This window comes from Jaculus jaculus, chromosome 11 (assembly GCF_020740685.1).
Source record: "Jaculus jaculus isolate mJacJac1 chromosome 11, mJacJac1.mat.Y.cur, whole genome shotgun sequence".
Lineage (NCBI taxonomy): Eukaryota > Metazoa > Chordata > Mammalia > Rodentia > Dipodidae > Jaculus > Jaculus jaculus.
This window is the reverse complement of record NC_059112.1, coordinates 93,967,505-93,985,638: the sequence shown is the minus strand read 5'-3', so window position 1 is coordinate 93,985,638 and position 18,134 is coordinate 93,967,505. Positions and strand designations below refer to the sequence as shown.

The window sequence follows — 18,134 nt, the reverse complement described above, 5'->3', positions numbered from 1 at the left end:
TGTAATTTGTACAGTTAAGATCCTAAAGAGAAGGAAGGAACACCCTAACCAGAGATGAATAGAATGTCTTCAAAGCTTGGATGTTCCAATGCAGTATGATATGATCAACTGCCTGAGGCTAGGAAATACAGGGAAGCAGCAAGTAAAATAACTCCCTACAGGAGTCATAGTGCCTGCTGACAGCAGCAGGTGGTGTCTGTCGTTGGAAAGAAGTGGCCTTAGCAGTGAATCTGAACTAGGTCAGAGTAAAGTCTTAGGAGAACTCCAATAAGACTTTTAAAGTACCCTCTAATCATCCAACTGATTCAAAACAAGCCCACTAATAAGACAAGAAGTCATTAGGTAAGATTTTCTTGAGCAAAAGTAGAAGCAGGTTAAGAAAGGTAAGTGGAAAATGTTACATGTGGGCTGTAGAGATGGCTTAGTGGTTAAGGCATTTGCCTGTGCAACCTAAGGAGATAGGTTTGACTCCCCAGAACCCACGTAAGTCAGATGCATGTGGTGGCACATGTGTCTGGAGTTCATTTGCAGTGACTGGAAGCCCCACGGTGTGCCCATTCTCTCTCTCTCTCTCTCACACTTAAATAAATAAATAAAATTATTTCAAAAATGTTACATGTGTTTGAATTAAGAAGAAAATTGTTTAATTACTTGAGGCAACTAGATCCCCAGATAAAGGCAGTTTGGTACCCCCAGGAATGAAGAAAATAATCTACACAGTATACTCTAAGGGTTGTGCCAGATCAAATAGAACTGATTTCCTGTTGGTGCTCAGAGCTTGAAAGGTCTTGCAGCCACCTCCATTCTCTTTGTAATGTCTTATTTATTTTATTTGCAAGCAGAGAAAGACAGAATAGGCATGCCAGGGCCTCTAGGCACTTCAAAGAAAATCCAGATGCGTGCAGTACTTTGTGCATCTAGCTTTTACGCGGGTACTGGGGAAAATCAAACCCAGGTGGTTAGGCATTGCAAGCAGCGTCTTAACCAGTAAGCCTTTTCTCCAGCCCCAATAGTCTCAACTTTTCAAGTTGATCTCAGATCTTTGAAAATAGCCAATTTTACTCAAGTAATTAGGCCTTTAACTAATAAAACTTTTGATTCTTCCACTGTTTTATTTTGTGAGATTTCTTTCTTTCCTTTTCTTTTTTTCAGTACAGTGGTAGGGATTGAACCTACGGTCTTCAGCATTCCAAACAAGTTGTAGCACTGAGCTACATTCCAAACCCTTCTTCTGTTCTTCCCTAGATAAAAAGCATGTACTCAGGTTATTTCCTAAAAGCATAGTATTGAAGTTTTATAACTATAAATAATTTACAAAGTTTAAAAGTTATTCTACTTTTAAAGATTTTGAAGATGTTCCTTTCATTCTGTAGATCAGTACATTTAAAAAATATCACTATTAACCTAGAACAAAGGGGCCACACTTAGCACTCCAAGATAGGAGACACCATATTGAGATTTACATCTTGAATTGGAGAAGGATTTTGTTATTAGAGAAGGAAGTGAGCCAAAAAGCAAAGGGAGAATCATACAGCTTGAAGTACTTGCAAAAGTAAGGCTGCCAGGCAACACACCATTATCATAATTCAGACATAATAAACTGTTTTTAACAAGCTTTGCTTTAGGGCTGGGGAGATGACTCAGTCAGTAATATGTTTGCCTTGCAAGCATGAGGACTAGGGTATTTATATAACAAATTGGGTATGGTGGCCCATTGTGGTGCATTGATTCAGGTGTCCCCCATAAATTTAGCTGTTCTGAATGCTAGGTTCCCAGATGATGGAGATTTTGGAATTAATACCTCCTGTAGGCAGTGTATTGTTGGTGGGCAGGCTTATATGTGTTATTGCCAGTTTCCCCATGCCAGTGTGTGGCACACTCTCCTGTTGCTGTTGTCTACCTGATGTTGGCCAGGGGGTGATATCCATTCTGTGCTCATGCCGTCATTTCCCCCTGCCATCATGGAGCTTCCCCTCGAGCCTATAAGCCAAAATAAACCTCTTTTTCCCCCAAGCTGCTCTTGGTTGGGTGATTTCTACCAGCAGTGTGAACCTGACTGCAACGCCCATGCTTATAATTCCAATACTAGGGAAGCAGATCCCTGGAGATCACTGGCTAGCTAGTCTAGCATAACTGATAAGCTGCGGACCAATGAAAGACCCTATCTCAAAAAGAGGTTGACAGCATATCTGAGGATGGACACCTAGGATTATTTCACATGCACCCACACCCATACATCTGCCGACACACAGAGCACACATACATGTATGGACATTACACACCGGGTTTGTTTATACATGATAAAGAATTGACCTGTGTCATTTATATATCACACTAGATGAATAAGAAAGAATGCGCAGCTGTTCTAATGGGAAAAGGGCAAAGCTCTGAAGCAAACAGTTCAAAAATAGGAAATTAATAAGGGATTAAGTAGAAACTGTACTACTGCACTAAGAAAATGATAATGAGATAATTCTGTGATGATTTAAACTTTCCTGCATTCAGGGCTTTTCCCCTCCTACCTTCTCATGGGCAGTACTCTTCACACTGTTTTTCCTTCTCTTAATCTAATACAATCTCTAAAATACACCTTGTAGCAGCCCACCAAATTGGTTAATCTTTAAAGCTGGGCACAGTGGATTGGTAGTAAGAGCATCAGTTTTGAAGGCTAGAACCCTATGTTCTCTAACAGTTTCCCACCTAAGAAAATGAGTAATAGTATATACTTCTCAAAATTATTCCATGACAATGGTGCAGATTTTTTAAAGTAAAGCATTTAATATAGATCATGATGCACAATCAGTCTTAGTTGCCAAAGAAAACATGAATCAGCACATGGAAAGGTTCCACCAGTAAATAATGAGGTGAATGAAAAAGACCTGCCTCCAGTTTTCCCCATCTCAGAACACTTAAGAAAAAGACCTCATAGTTACCTGTTACAAGTCTTTGATTGGCAGCAGACTTACCGACAGTTGTTACTGTAATTTCAGAGTTTTGATGTGGCATAGCTTTCAACCTAGAATTCTGCAAGTTGAGTGTGTAAATAATGTAAAGATATTTTTAGAATGAAAAGATACCTTCCACTTAACACTTTTTGAAAAAAAAAATTACTTGAGGATAAAGCAGTAAAATCAAAAGAAGACACAGTGGCCTTAACTAAAGAATACAAGTAAAATAAAGGTACTGGGGAAGTGGCTCAATGAGTGAAATGTTTGCTGTGCAAGACGGAGGACCTGAGTTCAGATCCCCAGTAAAAGTAAAAGTCAGGCATGATGGCATGCACCAATAATCCCAGCACTGGGGAGGCTGAGACTGGAGAATCCTTAAAGCTGGCTGGCTGGCTTATGTAGCTGAATCAGTGAGTTCTAGGTTCAGTGAGAGACCTTGTCACAAAAAGTAAGGTGGAAAGCCATTGAATAAGACATTCAACATACATCTCTGGCCTTCCCTGTGCACACAAATGTGCATGAACATCTACATTGTACCCCCACACATAGCAACGTGTACACACACATGCAGAGAGAGAGATTGAGAGCAAACTCCAGCTGCCAGTTACATATTATTCCCAAGAAGTTTTGGTCATTTGGTGAAGAATCCAGAGAACTCAGAAAAAATCCCAGGTCGACAATATGAGGACCATGATATGATTGAGTTGCTAAAAGATCTTAGGGATGTGGAGAAGATTTATTTACTTACATCACTAAGAAAAAGGTGACTAAAGACAAAGATGTCTGTGTAAGGAATGCATTGTTCAAATTTATAGCTAAGCAAAATGCATTATTGTTGTAAGCAACTGACAGAATGAAAGAACCTGCTTGACACTGGTATTTAGAATGTCTTAATTTGAAGGCTGCAATAGAATAGCTCAGTGGTAAAGTGTCTTACATGACGTTTTTTTGTATGAGTCCATTCCCAACAGCCCCCTGAAATGTGTGGATGCATGTGTGCATGCACACAAGTTTTACTTTGAACAGCACAAGTTTAGTAATGCAAGATTACATGTACATCTTTTTCTTTAAAAAAATATTTGAGAGTAAGTTAGTGTGTGTATGGGTGCTCCAGGGCCTCCTGACACTGCAAATGAACTCCAGATACATGTACCATTTTTTTTTTTTTTGCATCTGGCTTATGTGGACACTGGGCCGTGGAACCTGGGCTGGTGGGCTTTGCAAGGAAATTCCTTTAAAATTGTGACCCATCTCCCCAAGCCCCCTTTTTCTTTATGGACTTAAATGCAGCACTTGTTTAAAAAAATTGTGTGTACAGATTCTGTGTGTATACAGAATATATAATTATGTTGTCTTTTTTTTTTTTTTTTACATCTTAGAATAAACCAAAGGACCCAGGTTCAACTCCTCAGGACCCACATAAGCCGGATGCACAAGGGGGTACATGTGTCTGGAGTTCATTTGCAGTGGCTAGAGGCCCTGATGTACCCATAAGAAAGTGTCAATTAGCTGAAAATTAAATGTTAAGACTCTTTATGTAATAGAATTTTCTAGAACTTGAAAATAGAAGGGAAACAAGAATGGGCAAATAAAGGGGGTTGATTATTTGGTTCTGTCATATCACATCTGGTAGACAGGGTTCAACTTTGGCCAATAGAATATTATGTAAACAATGAAGTGTGGGTAGGAAAGGGTAGCCAGGCTTATCCATATGAAGAAGGATAAAGGGAACCTCTGTTGCATTGTTTGGAAAGTCATAACTCAGAAGTAAGGAGGACTATAGAAGAAAGGGTATATTGTTTGGTGTAGGCAGAAGTAGGACCAATAGATCAAAATTAGAGAGAGGCAGCGTTGTAAAGAACTTTCTAGCTCTTAGACTGTGTAATGATGGCAGTTGCTGTACAAATGAGGTCTTGAGAAATGTTCATACTTAGTTTCTGTTAGAGAACTTCTGAGGTTCCTTATAACTTGAGGGCTAGTTGGAAAGAATTTAACATAATCCACAATCATACTTTCTGTGACCTAAGGATACAGCAAGCACTTTTTGAAAATAGTTGTGGTGGGGGCTGTAGAGATGGCTTACTGGTTAAGGCATTTGCCTGCAAAGCCAAAGGACCCAGGTTCAACTCCTTAGGACCCACGTAAGCCAGATGCACAAGGGGGTGCATGTGTCTGGAGTTCATTTGCAGTGGCTGGAGGCTCTGATGTACCCATTCTCTATCTGCCTCTTTCTCTCTCAAAAAATATTTTTGAAAAATAGCCCTGGTGCTAGAGAGATTATTCAGTGGTTAAAGGCACTTGCTTGCAAACGCCTGATGGCCCAGGTTTTATTCCCCAGAACCCTTGTAAAAATAGCCATAGTTCTCAATGGACTTAGAATATAGACCTAGACAAGATGTGAGTATACTCAGACTCAGTCTAGTGTTGTCCATTTAAGCTCAACAGGTATGTTATGAGTGTGTCCCACACAGGTCTTTCCCCTTATCTACAGGCATTAAGTTGAACCAGTTGTCGCTCCTGTCTTGACTATAGTCCACAATGGAGACTGTTAAGTACACATGTTTCATCTATTACAGCTAACAAACAAAGGGTGGAGTCAGGAAAACTTTATCAAGAAAGGCCTTCCTGGGCCTGATGTAGTGGCACACTCCCAGCTACTTGGGAGGCTAAGGCAGGAGTATCACTTAAGTTTAGTTCTGGGCTATAGTGCATTATGCTGATTTGGTGTCTACACTAAGTTCAGCATCAGTATGGTCACCTCATGGGAGTAGGGGCCAAACAGGTTGCCTAAGGAGGGGTGAACTGGCCCAGGTTGGTAAGGGCTGCCTGGTCCTAGTTTGTCACTGACATGCTTCTCATTCAACACACTGGCTTATTTCAGATATATTGGGAACTTTCTATATAGTTCATCTATAGGTCAGCCACAGTGAGAATCCCTTCTGTGTAAATCCCTGATTTCTAACATGGTTGTAATTGTTTTCTCACTAAAATATGCTTTAAGGGGCTGCAGAGATGGCTTAGTGTTTAAGACACTTGCTTGCAAAGCCAAAGGACCCAGGTTCAATTCCCCAGAGCCCACATAAGGCAGATGCACAAGGTGGCACATGCATCTGGAATTTGTTTGCAGTGGCTGGAGGCTCTAACATGCCCATTCTCATTCTTTCTTTCTCTCTCTCAAGTAAATAAATAAATAGATAAAAATTTTTAATATGCCTTAAGAAAATAATCTAGGGCTGGAGAGATTGCTTAGCAGTTAAGGTGCTTGACTGCAAAGCCAGAGGACCCAGGTTCAATTCCACAGTACCCATGTAAGCCAGATGCACAAAGTGGTTCATGTGTCTGGAGTTCATTTGTAGTGGCTGGAGGCCTTTGAACATCCATTTTCTCTCTCTCTCTCTCTCTCTCTCTCTCTCTCTCTTTCTCTCTCTCTGCCTCTATCTACCTATTTCTCTCTCTCAAATAAAGTAAATAAATAAAAAAATTTAAAAGACAATCCAGATTTATGGAGGGTAATATGATAAAAATGTTTCCATTAAGTTTAATTTGGGGGCTGGCCCCGGGACCTTGTGTGTGCTGAGCAAGCACTCTACCACTGAGCTACATCCCCATCTCTTCTATCTACTCTTTGTTGTTTTTTCACATTTATATGTGTATGTAGTACATGCATGTGTATATACGTGTTTATATGTATGTAGATGCCTGTGCATGCATCTGAAGGCCAGAGTTTGACATGGGATATCTTCCTCAATCACTGTATAGTTGCTTAATCACCTACTCAGGCGAAATCTCTCACTTGAACCCAGAGTTCCCCAATTTGGCAAGTCTAGCTAGTCACCTTCTCCTGGGGATCCCCTGTCTCGATTTCCCAAGCACTGGGAGCACAGATGGACCAGCATGCCTACCCAGTATTTATGTGAACGCTGGGGATCTGAACTCTGGTCCTCAGGCTTGCACCTCAGCTTCTGAGCCCCGGGCCCACGTCTCCTCTTAGAGACAGGAAGATGCTGCAGGTTGAGCTCTGCTATGAGCCTCCTGGAGCAGCTTGTCACTGTGCTTCTACTTCATAGGTTGTGACATCCATTTGAAATTGAAATGCTAAGCAAATTTCAAAATGTTGTGCTAATTAGTATGTAATCCAAATTGTGACATTATTAATATTGCAGAAAGCCTTTTTCCTTTTTATTTCATTTTGGCTTACCCCTGAGGTTTTAATTTCTGAATTTTTTGAAAGGATACAGTTTCATGAAATAGGAATGTTAAGTGTTTTAATGTTTTGAGTACTTAAAATTGGCTTTAGTAATAAAATTGTAACAAATTTGAAAATTGCAAAGAATCAACAAGATTTGTGATGTTTATCTCTCAGAAATAAATTTTCTAAGGAAAAGTATTAATTGGGGCTGAATTGAATCAACACTATTAATTTATTGTGCAGGAAATTTTAATAGGTTTTTTGAGCTTTTTAAGATACCATAGTCATTTAATGAGTTGGTTGTAGTATTTGATTCTCTGAGCACTGATGTGCAAACAATAAATATACTTTTTCAACAACAAATAATAAGCCTTTCCTGTACTCTAGACCTTTGCCAAGACCTCCTTGGGCCTCTCAGTCATCACTCTAGGGCCCCACAGGCACAGCTGCCAGTTTTCACAGAGAAAGGGATAAAAACTGCTGTCTTCCCTACCTCTCTGCTTCTTCCTATACAAAGAGTTCTATACCATGCATGGCTCCTACATAGAAGATTGTCCACAAATTTACCAGAATCCCAAAAGCAGCTGCTGTCAAAGCCTCTCCTTGAAGGGATAGTGAAAATCATCATAGTTCCAAGCCTGGTACCCTGACAGCTCATGAATTATACAACCTCAGAAGTGTACCAACCTAGTTCATGAATTTACTGTTTCTAGTTTCTGAGATTCCAGACAGATGTGTGATTCTAGGGTATAGCTACTGGTGCTTGTCAGAAAGTAAGGTTTTTTGTTTGTTGAGATAGGGTCTCAATGTAGCACAGGTTGGCCTCAAACCTTTTGAAAACTCAAATCTGGGTGCTGTCATTGATACACATGAAACAGTTGTGCCAACCCAAGACCCCCAGCTACCATACTGCCATGTGAAGAATGGAAGCCACACTTTAAAATCCACTACACTGAGAAATTTCATCTCAAAAAGAAAAGAAAATCTCTCCTTAATAGTTTTTTTTTTTTTTTTCCTTGCTGTGGAATCATGTACCTGAGCATATACATGTCAGTAGAAAAATTGGGCTCAGAAATCAGAGATTGGCAGTGTTTTCTTTTTTTGTGAAGGTTTAAATTCAGGAATGTACAGCATTAGCAAGTGATTCAATGTAAAGGTTCAGCCCTTCAGTTATAACAATTATAAGTAAACATGTTAGAAATTTTATGAACATTACAAGCATTTGGATTCATTTTATTTTTGTTTATTTTTATCAGTGCTAGGGATCAAAGCAAGGGTTCATGCTTGCTAGGAGAGTGTTCTACCACTGAATTTCACTCTCAGTCCATAAGGTTTTTAAAAATTATTTATTTATTTTTTACAATTCTGGGGAGCAGACCTAGGATCTGCATGTTCAGCAAGTGCTCTACCACTGAGCTATACTGCAACTGGATTAAAAAAAACAAAACAGGTAAATCTCTTGGGACTAGAGTACAGTTAAATTATAGAGTACTTGCTTCTTATATTCAACTAATAGTACCACCAAAAAGTAGTAAAAGTAAATAAATTTGTTGTTGACAAAAATACAAAACTATTATTTAGGAAAAAAAGTTTAGGGCTGGAGAGATGGCTTTCCAGTTAAAGTGTGCCTATAAAGCCAAAGCACCCAAGTTTGATTTCCTGGGATCCATGTAAAGCCAGGTGCACAAAGTGGCACATGTGTCTAGAGTTCATTTGCAGTGGCTGGAGGCCCTGGTGTACCCATTCTGTCTGTCTTTCTTCTCTCTATCTGTGCTTGCAAATAACATAAATAAATAAATATATATATATATATATATAAATAGAAAAAAATCTTCGAAGGGGCTGGGGAGATGGCTCAGTAATTTTGAGCCCACCTTTATTTTCATTTATAGCTGGAGAGCAGTCAAGATAAACTGAAAGCTGAGTGATAAGATTGTCTGCCACTTCTCCCATTTCATGTGTGTGCCAAACCGGCAGTGATTCTCATACCTTTAAACTAGGGAGTAATATCTACTTTGTAGGGTTTTTAATAGGAAAAAAAAAGTGATTCTTTATTTGTTCAGCCCTTAGTAACAGTTAATGGTGATCATTTATGATTGCTTTTAGGATAGGAGTGTGATGATTGTTTAGGGATGTGTGTGTGTGTTTGTGTGTCTAATTTTGTTTTGTTTTTGGTGTTGGAAACTGGACTCAGAGCCTCATTCATGCTATATAAACAGTCTACCACTGAGTTACATTCCCAACGCTGTTTTTTTTTTTTTCATTTTTCATACAAAAAAGGTGCATAGTAGAGTATAGTGGCTCACACCTGTGATCCCAGTGTCCTACAGGCTTACGCAGGAGGCGTTTCTAGGCCAGCATGGGTTGCAAAGGGAGACACTATCTCAGAAAACTAAAAGAACATTTTTTTTTTTTTACTTTGCTCACTGAAAGCTGTGTGTTTGAGCAACACAGCAGTCACTTAGCTCTATAATTTAGCATGAGCTAGAGAGACTGTTAGCCACAAATTTAATATCTATAAATACAGTATTGCAGTCCGGTTCGCATTGCTGGTAGAAATCACCCAACAGAGCAGCTTCTGGGAAAAAGAGATTTATTTTGGCTCACAGGCTTGAGGGAAAGCTCCACGGTAGCAGGGGAAAAGGATGGCATGAGCAGAGGGTGGACATCACCCCCTGGCCAACATAAGGTGGACCACTGCAACAGGAGGGTGTGCCAAACACTGGCATGGGGAAACTGGCTATAAAGCCCATAAGCCCATCCCCAACAATACACTCCCTCCAGGAGGCATTAATTCCCAAATATCCATCAGTTGGAGAGCTAGCATTCAGAACACCTAAGTTTATGGGGGACACCTGAATCAAACTACCACATACAGTAAACCATCACTTAGTCTAACTCTCTTTTTCAGTTGTGAAAGAGGAGTTCTGCTCAGAGTCTCATCCACAGTAAACAGTATTCCTTATACCAGTTGAAATGCATTTCCTTCCTGTCTGAGCTGGTCTTGTGCACTTTGCACTTGTAGCACTATTTCTGTCTACATCTTATCTTGCCAGTAGACTCTTAAATGCACAAAAGTATGTCATATTTTCCTCTGTAATATCCTTTCCATATCCAGCTTTTGTGGGCCATATATTGAGTTTTAGGTTTTCTAGTAGCAACATTAAAAATAAAGGTAACAGAGAAAATTAATTTTAGTGTTAAAATATCATTGAGATATTTCACATGTCTTATAGTAAGGCTTCATAATCTTTATATTTACAGCACATCCCTACCTGGACTAGGTAAATACCTTTCATGTATCATTAGGCAACTGGGGTGTGGCTCAATGGAAGCATACTTGCTTAACATTTGTGAAGGCCTGGTTTTGGTCCCCAGTAGAGCTAGGAAGGAGGGATGGAGGGTCACTTGACTAATGTCTGCTTTCTTAGAAAGCAGGTGTCTTAACATATTATGCTTATCTTTTTCTCTTTTTCCAACAGACCATGGCTGCAGGAGTTCTGCCTCAGAATGAAAAACCATATTCTACTTTGGTAAATAACAGTGAATATGCTACAGACATGGAAGGTAATATGTGTTTAATGTACTTGTTTCTGCAAACTTGTATTAATAAAGCAGTTATTTAAATGTATGTGAAATAAAACTCTCTGTTCTCCCCTTCAGAATCCCACATCTAGATATTACTTAAGATCTTTTATTTCTGCCTCACCATTTTGGCCTGTTAGAATGTCTTTTCAAAACCCTGGATAATGATTTTGACCTTTTAAGAAGGGATGTTGCAAACAGTCTCTTGCAATATTACTTCAGACTGAGATTATATATTTGTTCCTGTCGTCATACGCCTACTTGTGAATCAACCATTTCTTTTTCCTTCAGTTACTTGCAAGTGTCACTTAGAGAAGCACTGAAGCCCTACTTCTCCTGGTGTTTTTCTTTCTCCATTGTCCTCTTCCCACATTGTTTGGATCTATCTATGAAACCCAGGCAAGGAAGCCTGCTGTGACTTAGACTCCTGTTGCCATACTTGCTCTTCATTCTTCCAAAGTTCTGACTGAGAGATACCATGATTTCACTTTAATGTTAGTGACTATGTTAGCTGTCTGTTGCTGTGATTAAACAAATAAAAAAAGGCTGTGGCTAGAGGGCCTGGTGTGCCAATTCTCTCACACATATAAAAAAGGGGGGGGGCAGTCTCTTGGGTTTGTCTCAAAAACAAAAACAACAACAACAAAAAAATAACACCTGATAAGAAAGGTTTATTTAAGCCGGGCATGGTGGCGCACACCTTTAATCCCAGCACTCGGGAGGCAGAGGTAGGAGGATCGCCATGAGTTCAAGGCCACCCTGAGACTCCATAGTGAATTCCAGGTCAGTCTGGGCCTGAGTGAGACCCTACCTCGGAGGAAAAAAAAAAAAGGTTTATTTTGCCTCATGGCTTCAGAGGTTTCAGTCCATGGCTAGTTGGACCCCTTGCTTTTGGACATGAGGCGAGTCAGAGCATCATGGCAGAAGCAGGGAAAACTGCTCACCTCATGGTGGCCAGGAAGCAAAGACAGAGGATGGGGCCAGGAGCTTAATGTTCCTGTTCAGAATGTGCCCACAGTGGCCTAACCTCCTCTCACTAGATCCTACCTCTCAAAGGTTCCACTACCTTCTAGTAGCACTGGAGATTGATGGCAAAGCCTTTAGCATATGAGTCTGCGGGGGGCTTTTAAGATCCAGAGCATACTATGGGCCTTTCTGCCACTAGCGTTAGCCAGTAATTTTTCGTACCAATACTTCTGTGGTATTTTCTAACTGTCCAGTCTGCATTTTGTCCAAGTTCTCCTTAGTCCTACTGAATAAGGAACTTTGCAGGATTTCTTCCCAAAGTATGGGTTAGAATTGAAAGAGCAGAGGAGGAAGGCTCTAACTAAAGCTATGTTGATTTAGTATTTGCTGGGACAATCAGTTCCCAAAGCTGGTTGTGTTCTTAATGGTTGCTGCACTAGAGGGGGCCCTCTCCAGTTAAGAGAAACTGTCTCATTTCTGATGATGGCTGCAATCCAGATACCTAGAGCCCCTCCTTCATGTCCGCTGTGTCTGACAGTAACAGCACTGATACTACTGGTAACTACCATTTGTGGACAGCTTTTATGTGCCAGCCTTCCTGCCAGTTTCCTTGGCCTTAGAAGTGCTCTCTAAAACAAATGTTGCTTCCCTTGTAGAATACTTTCCCCTAAGGAATACCCCTGGCAACAAGTTTAAATCAAATTTTTTTCCTTCTTCTGTCTTAATATTTCCTTTTAGTTAGTGTTTCTCAAGAAGGGTTCTGTTGGTTTTATAGTGGATAAATTCTTCATTAGACAGGAGAGGCTGAGCACTGATGACTTTTAGAATTTCTGGTTTCGCCTGCTAAATCCATTAATGTCCCCAAGTTCTAGTGACAACCATAGAAGCCTCTACATATTTTCAAAAGTCCCAGGAAGGTGGCTATCTATCTCTGTTGCGATCCACTAGGTTAGCTGGTTTTTAACCTTAAATTTTTGTTTAAAAATTAATAATAGTAATGCAGTAAACTTTTAATTAAGAGAAAATCTGGGTAAGATAGACTTACTATCTAAATTTCTTAAGCTATATCTCATTTATAAAGGTAGTAAGTTATATTTTATTAGGCTTTAGGATAAAAAAATATTTACAAGGCTGTATATATGTGTACACTTCAGAAATACCCCTGATAAAAGTCCAAAGAAAGCTCTGTCCATAAAGAGAAAACCTCCATCTCTGCGTGTCTTGAACTATGAATTAAAGGCTCGGTGACTCAGAGCTGGGGCGTGAGCAGCGGCATGTTCAGTAGTTTGCTCTGGGGGCAAGGGGAAGGTAGGTTCTCATTAAATACTCACTAAATTCATGGATAAAGTCTCTAGGACCAATTTTTACCTTGACATGTTTGAGTGTTACTGGGCCTCACTTTATTTATAAGAAAGTGTAACACACATATCACCTGAAAGCTACATTAGTGGTTTAGGAAATTACCAGATATTGATCACAAATTATCAAAGCAGGGGTACCAGCTGGTACAGATAACTATGTTTTTATAGAAATCTAATACTCAGTGATCTCTATAAAATTAGGCCTCAGTTAAACAGAAGTATATGCATACTGTCTTGAGTTCTGGGCTTAATTATAATTTTCTTTTGTCTTTATCACACAGTTCTGCTTGCTGTTTGTGCAACCCACTTAAATGCCCTTTGCTATAAAGTGAAATACTTACATGTTTGGTTTTAAAAATTAAATTGTAATTGTTAAAACATGTATTAAGCAACTAAATGTTTTGTTACTAAATGTGATCTATAAGCTCTTTGTGTATAATGTTTTAAAGCATTGTATTTAAATGTATTACTGGTCCATAATGAATATCTTAGGAAAATACATTTTCTTATACTGTAAAATAATTATTTACATACTGGATAGTGAATTAGGGGAAAGCTTGATGTCAGCGTACATAAAGTATTTGTTTTTAGAGGAAAATGGAAAATTTATCCAGAACCAGCTTTGTAATGTGACAAACCTAGATTTAAATATCAATCCTACTACTTGAAAACAAAAACTAAAAACATTGACCATTATAGAGTATTTTAGGCATTCACAAAAGTAAGCAGAATAAAATAAAAATCTCCATGTCCCATGTATTTATGTTGTATTTACCATCTCCAGGTATCCCCCATATGTTCCATCCCTATGTATGTCATATACATATGTTTAACATCCAGGTGTATATATGTGAACCATCCCTCCAATATGCACTACTACCTAACTAACAGTTTCAGTCACTCATCTCCACTCACTTTCCTGCATTCAGAGGACTATGAAACAAATTAAAGGCATCATATTACTTTATTCATTAAATATTCACATCATCATTACCATAACCAAAATAATTATATAATATCAGGTATCTAAATAGTGTTCAAATTACTAATTACCTCATAGCTATGTCTCATAGGCATAATTCTCTTTATCACTTATATCAGGATCCATGAAAGGTCAATACATTGCCATTGGTTGCTATACAACTTAAATCTTCTTTAAACTTGGACTTTTTTTGCTGTCACTTTTTCCTTACAATGTATTAGTGAGGAAATAACTTAGATTTTTTTTTTTTTTGCCCTGTACAGTTTGTCACATTTTTATGTTACCAATTGTGTCCTTGTAGACAAGTCAAAACAGTATTTTGATTAGCAAAAATATTTCCTAGGTGATGCAGTATTCTTTCATCAGGGTGATGTCTTACTTAAAAAAAATTTTTTTTAATTTATTTATTTGAGAGAGAGAAAGAAAGAGGCAGATGGAGAGAGAGAGAGAGAATGGGCGAGCCAGAGCCTCCAGCCACTGCAAATGAATTCCAGATGCATGTTTCCCCTTGTGCATTTAGCTTACGTGGATGCTGGGAAATCAAACCTGGGTCGTTTGGCTTTGCAAGCAAATGCCTTAACCGCTAAGCCATCTCCCCAGCCCTATTGTCTTCCTTATTTTTGTTGTTGTTGTTGTCCATGCATGTCTTTTGTCTACTTTTTTTATTTTTAAAATTGTTTATTTATTTATTTGAGAGGGTGGGTAAGAGAATGGGAGCACCAGGGCCTCTAGCCACTGCAAAGGAACTCGACACATGCGTCACCTTGTGCATCTGACTTCCATGCATACTTGGGAGAACCTGAGTCTTTAGGTTTCTCAGGCAAGAGTCTTAACCACTAAGCCATCACTCTAGCCCTTGTCCACTTTCTAATTGAATTGTTGTATATTTTCATTGTTGTGTATTAAGAGTATGTAATATAGACAGTTAGTTATTTCTTAGATGTACTTTGCAAATATATATTCTCAGTTCATAGTTTAACTTTCCACATGTGTTAGATACGTTTGCATTGCTATGACCAAAAAACCTGAGAAAAAACTTAAGGGAAGGATTTACTTTTGTTCACAGCTTCAGAGGGCTCAGTCCATGGCAGCTTAGCTCTTTGCTTATGCAGAACATTGCAGTAGTGGGGGCATACATGAAGATTAGTCAAATCCTAAGAAAGCAGAAATCCAGAGGTTACAAAGAACTCAACACTAAATCAGGCTGCCAACAGGCCTAACATTGCAGAAGAGAGAGAGAGAATGGGCACACCAGGGCCACTAGCCACTGAAATGAACTCCAGATCCATTTGCTACCTTGTGCATCTGGTTTACATGGGTACTAGGGAATCAAACCTGGGTCCTCAGGCTTCTCAGGCAAGTGCCATAAATGCTAAGTCATCTCTCCAGCCCTCTTTAAAATATTTTAATGTATTTATTTGTGAAAGAGATAGAAGGGAAAGAATGGGCACACCAGGGCCTCTTGCTACTGCAGGTGAACTCCAGATATATGTGCCACTTTGTGTTCCTGGCTGTATGTGGGTTATTGGGAATAGAACCCTGGGCTGACAGGCTTTGTAAGTCAGGGCTTTTAACCACTGAGCCATCTCTCCAGCCCAAGAGTCTTCTTTTTAAGAAAGAAATTTTTTGTCAGTCTTGCCAGAAGTTTATCAATACATTAATTTCTTCATCAAGCAAGGAAAAAGCTGTCAACACTTTTCCTATTTTTAATTTAATTGATTTATGCTCTTAATCCTATCCCTCCAATGCTTGCTTTGTGTTAATTTGTTCTTGTTTTAGTGACTGGGGTTGGAACTTAGATTATTGATTAAGACCTTTCCTGTGTTCTATCATAAGCATTAAGTGGTAGCATCCCGTGCAGTTCAACGTGTTACATTTTCATTGGGATTAAGTTCTATGTGTTATGTCATTTCTTTAAAGACTTTCTCTTTAACTCATGATTTACTTGTAAGTAATATTTAATTTCTAAGTTTTTGATTTTTTTCCTGTTGTTTTTGTTACTGTTTTCTAGTTTGCTTGCCTTATGGTCAGACAGTATTCTAAGATTCAAGTTCTTTTAAAAATTATTGCAAAGAAACATTACAATTATAGTCTTTATTGATTAATTTCAACATGTTATATATCTGTTGATTGTTTCTTCTCATGCAACTTATGATTTTCCTCATTCTTGGTATTAAGAAAGAAAAGAAAAGAAAAAATTCCTTTGAAGTTCTTTGGCAATTTTGCAGCAACATGCTCAAATTTGTGGGACAAAGGAGGTTAACTTAAAAGCTTATGTCAGAGAGAATATAGTGTCCTTTATCCTGAGTTCAAGACCTTTTTTCTCTAATCCTCAACAAAACCTTTTTGAGTTGCTAAACATGTTCCCTCTTTCTCTTTGTTCCTACTTAGTTTTTAAATGTGAAAAGACTCAACTAAATTAAATAGGTGCTTTTAACATTGCTATTACTCTCTAGTCAGATCACCCCCAAGATTCCACTGAAGGAAAAATACAGAAATAAAAAGGTTCTCATCCTAAGAAGTTTAATGTATTATTTTTAAAAGTCTGGTGAAATGGGCTGGTGAAATGGTGAAATGGCTTAGTGTTTAAACACTTAAGGTGCTTGTTCTATTCCCCAGGACCCACAAAAGCCAGATGCACAAGGGAGCACAGGTGTCTGATGTTTGTTTGCAGTGGCTAAAGACCCTGGCACACCTATTCTCTTTTTGTCTCTATCTGCCTCTCTTTCTCAAATAAATTAATTAATAAATAAAATGTCTAATAGCCAAAGTATCAGGGAATTGTGTTCATCTTCACTTGTACTAATCATTGATTTTGCTTTCATTGAATAAAAATTATGAGAAGACAGAAACAAAATGGGAAAACATTCCCATACTGATTAGAAAAGGAAGGGAAAGCACATATTTATTTCATGATTATAAATATGGAAAAATAAACAAAAAATCTGTAAATATATGGACAAATGCAAAAGTAAACCCAGCTAGCATGTTGAATGGGGACTGAGGTATGCCTCCCTCTTGCAAAGCCTTCTGTGACATAAATAGAACTAATTTTTAAAAGGGCATTGGCTGTGAATTGGTGTTTTGCCAAGGCATAATTTTGGAGCAGCCCTGCAGACAACAGGGAAGGGAAGACTCATGTGCTTAGAGGTAGGTACAGTTCCACTTGGTCTGCCAGATGGATGCAGGGTGTAATCTTGGCACCTTGCTGTCAGGATGCTGAGCAGATGTGCCAAGAGCCAACTAATTTGCCTGACTTATACCGGGCTGCACTTCCTTAGGTCCTGATGCGGGGTTGCTGTGGAGTAACGTGGGTTGGGTCATTTCAGTTGTGTGCTTATTTGAGGTCAGCCCAGTTCTTGTGCTTTCACAGCAAAGATTATTCCCAGTGTGATATATGAACCATCACTTCCTTAGCTTAGTGCAAGTAAGTCCTCCCCCTCACCAAATTACTTTGCATTTTGAGTACAGTCGGAAGCAGAGCCACTTTTGAATTCCTTTTGTAGCTGTCCTTGAATGCCAGTTCTTTTGGCATTGCTCACTGACTGACACCTCCTCCTTGTTGCCTTAAATACATGTGCCTGCCATGGAGCCTGCTGGCTTCTCTTACTACACATGGGCTCCATGTGAACTGGCTGCAAGATCTCATTGGTCACTTGAGCTGGAGTCCCAGCATCACCTCCAGCACTATGGTAGTCCATCATCTGAAGCGACTCCCATCCACATAGCTACTGTCCTTATCAGGCCACAGGATGGGCTTCTTACTCATGTCTCTTGGGCCCACCATGGGCACAGGGACTTGTCTTTTCAGATTCCTTGTCCTTAGATAACAAGCACACAACTCCTCAACTGGAACACTTGGGACCTCCTGCCATTAGGTGTCATTTGCTTTCCTTTGCTATATTTTCTGTGCTTTCATCTCATGCAGACCTGTGTAGAATTGTCTCTTCTGGTTCTCCTGAAGGTCATAAAGACTTTGCCTAGAATGTTCCTCTGGTCATTCCTCCAAGGAAGCTGTGCTTTTTGGATTGGTGGTGAAGACTTTTTCCATTTCTGTATGGAGTAGCAATCAGGGTGGTGAATTGGACTTCTTAGTCTCTACC

General features: G+C 39.2%; 1 protein-coding gene across 6 annotated transcripts in view; it reads left to right on the top strand.

Annotated features, from left to right (window-relative positions):
* The window catches only part of Ptpdc1 (protein tyrosine phosphatase domain containing 1), a 60,678-nt gene that overhangs the window by 21,313 nt on the left and 21,231 nt on the right, over positions 1 to 18,134 (top strand). For 5 of the 6 annotated variants that reach the window (XM_045129992.1, XM_045129994.1, XM_045129991.1 and 2 more), the window contains exon 2: positions 10,620 to 10,704. In XM_045129992.1, coding sequence (XP_044985927.1) covers positions 10,623 to 10,704 — 82 coding nt within the window. In that variant the 5' untranslated portion in view covers positions 10,620 to 10,622. Of the gene's footprint in view, positions 1 to 10,619; positions 10,705 to 12,947; positions 12,997 to 18,134 lie in introns of those variants that run through there. The other variant, XM_045129995.1, reaches the window with a different exon arrangement.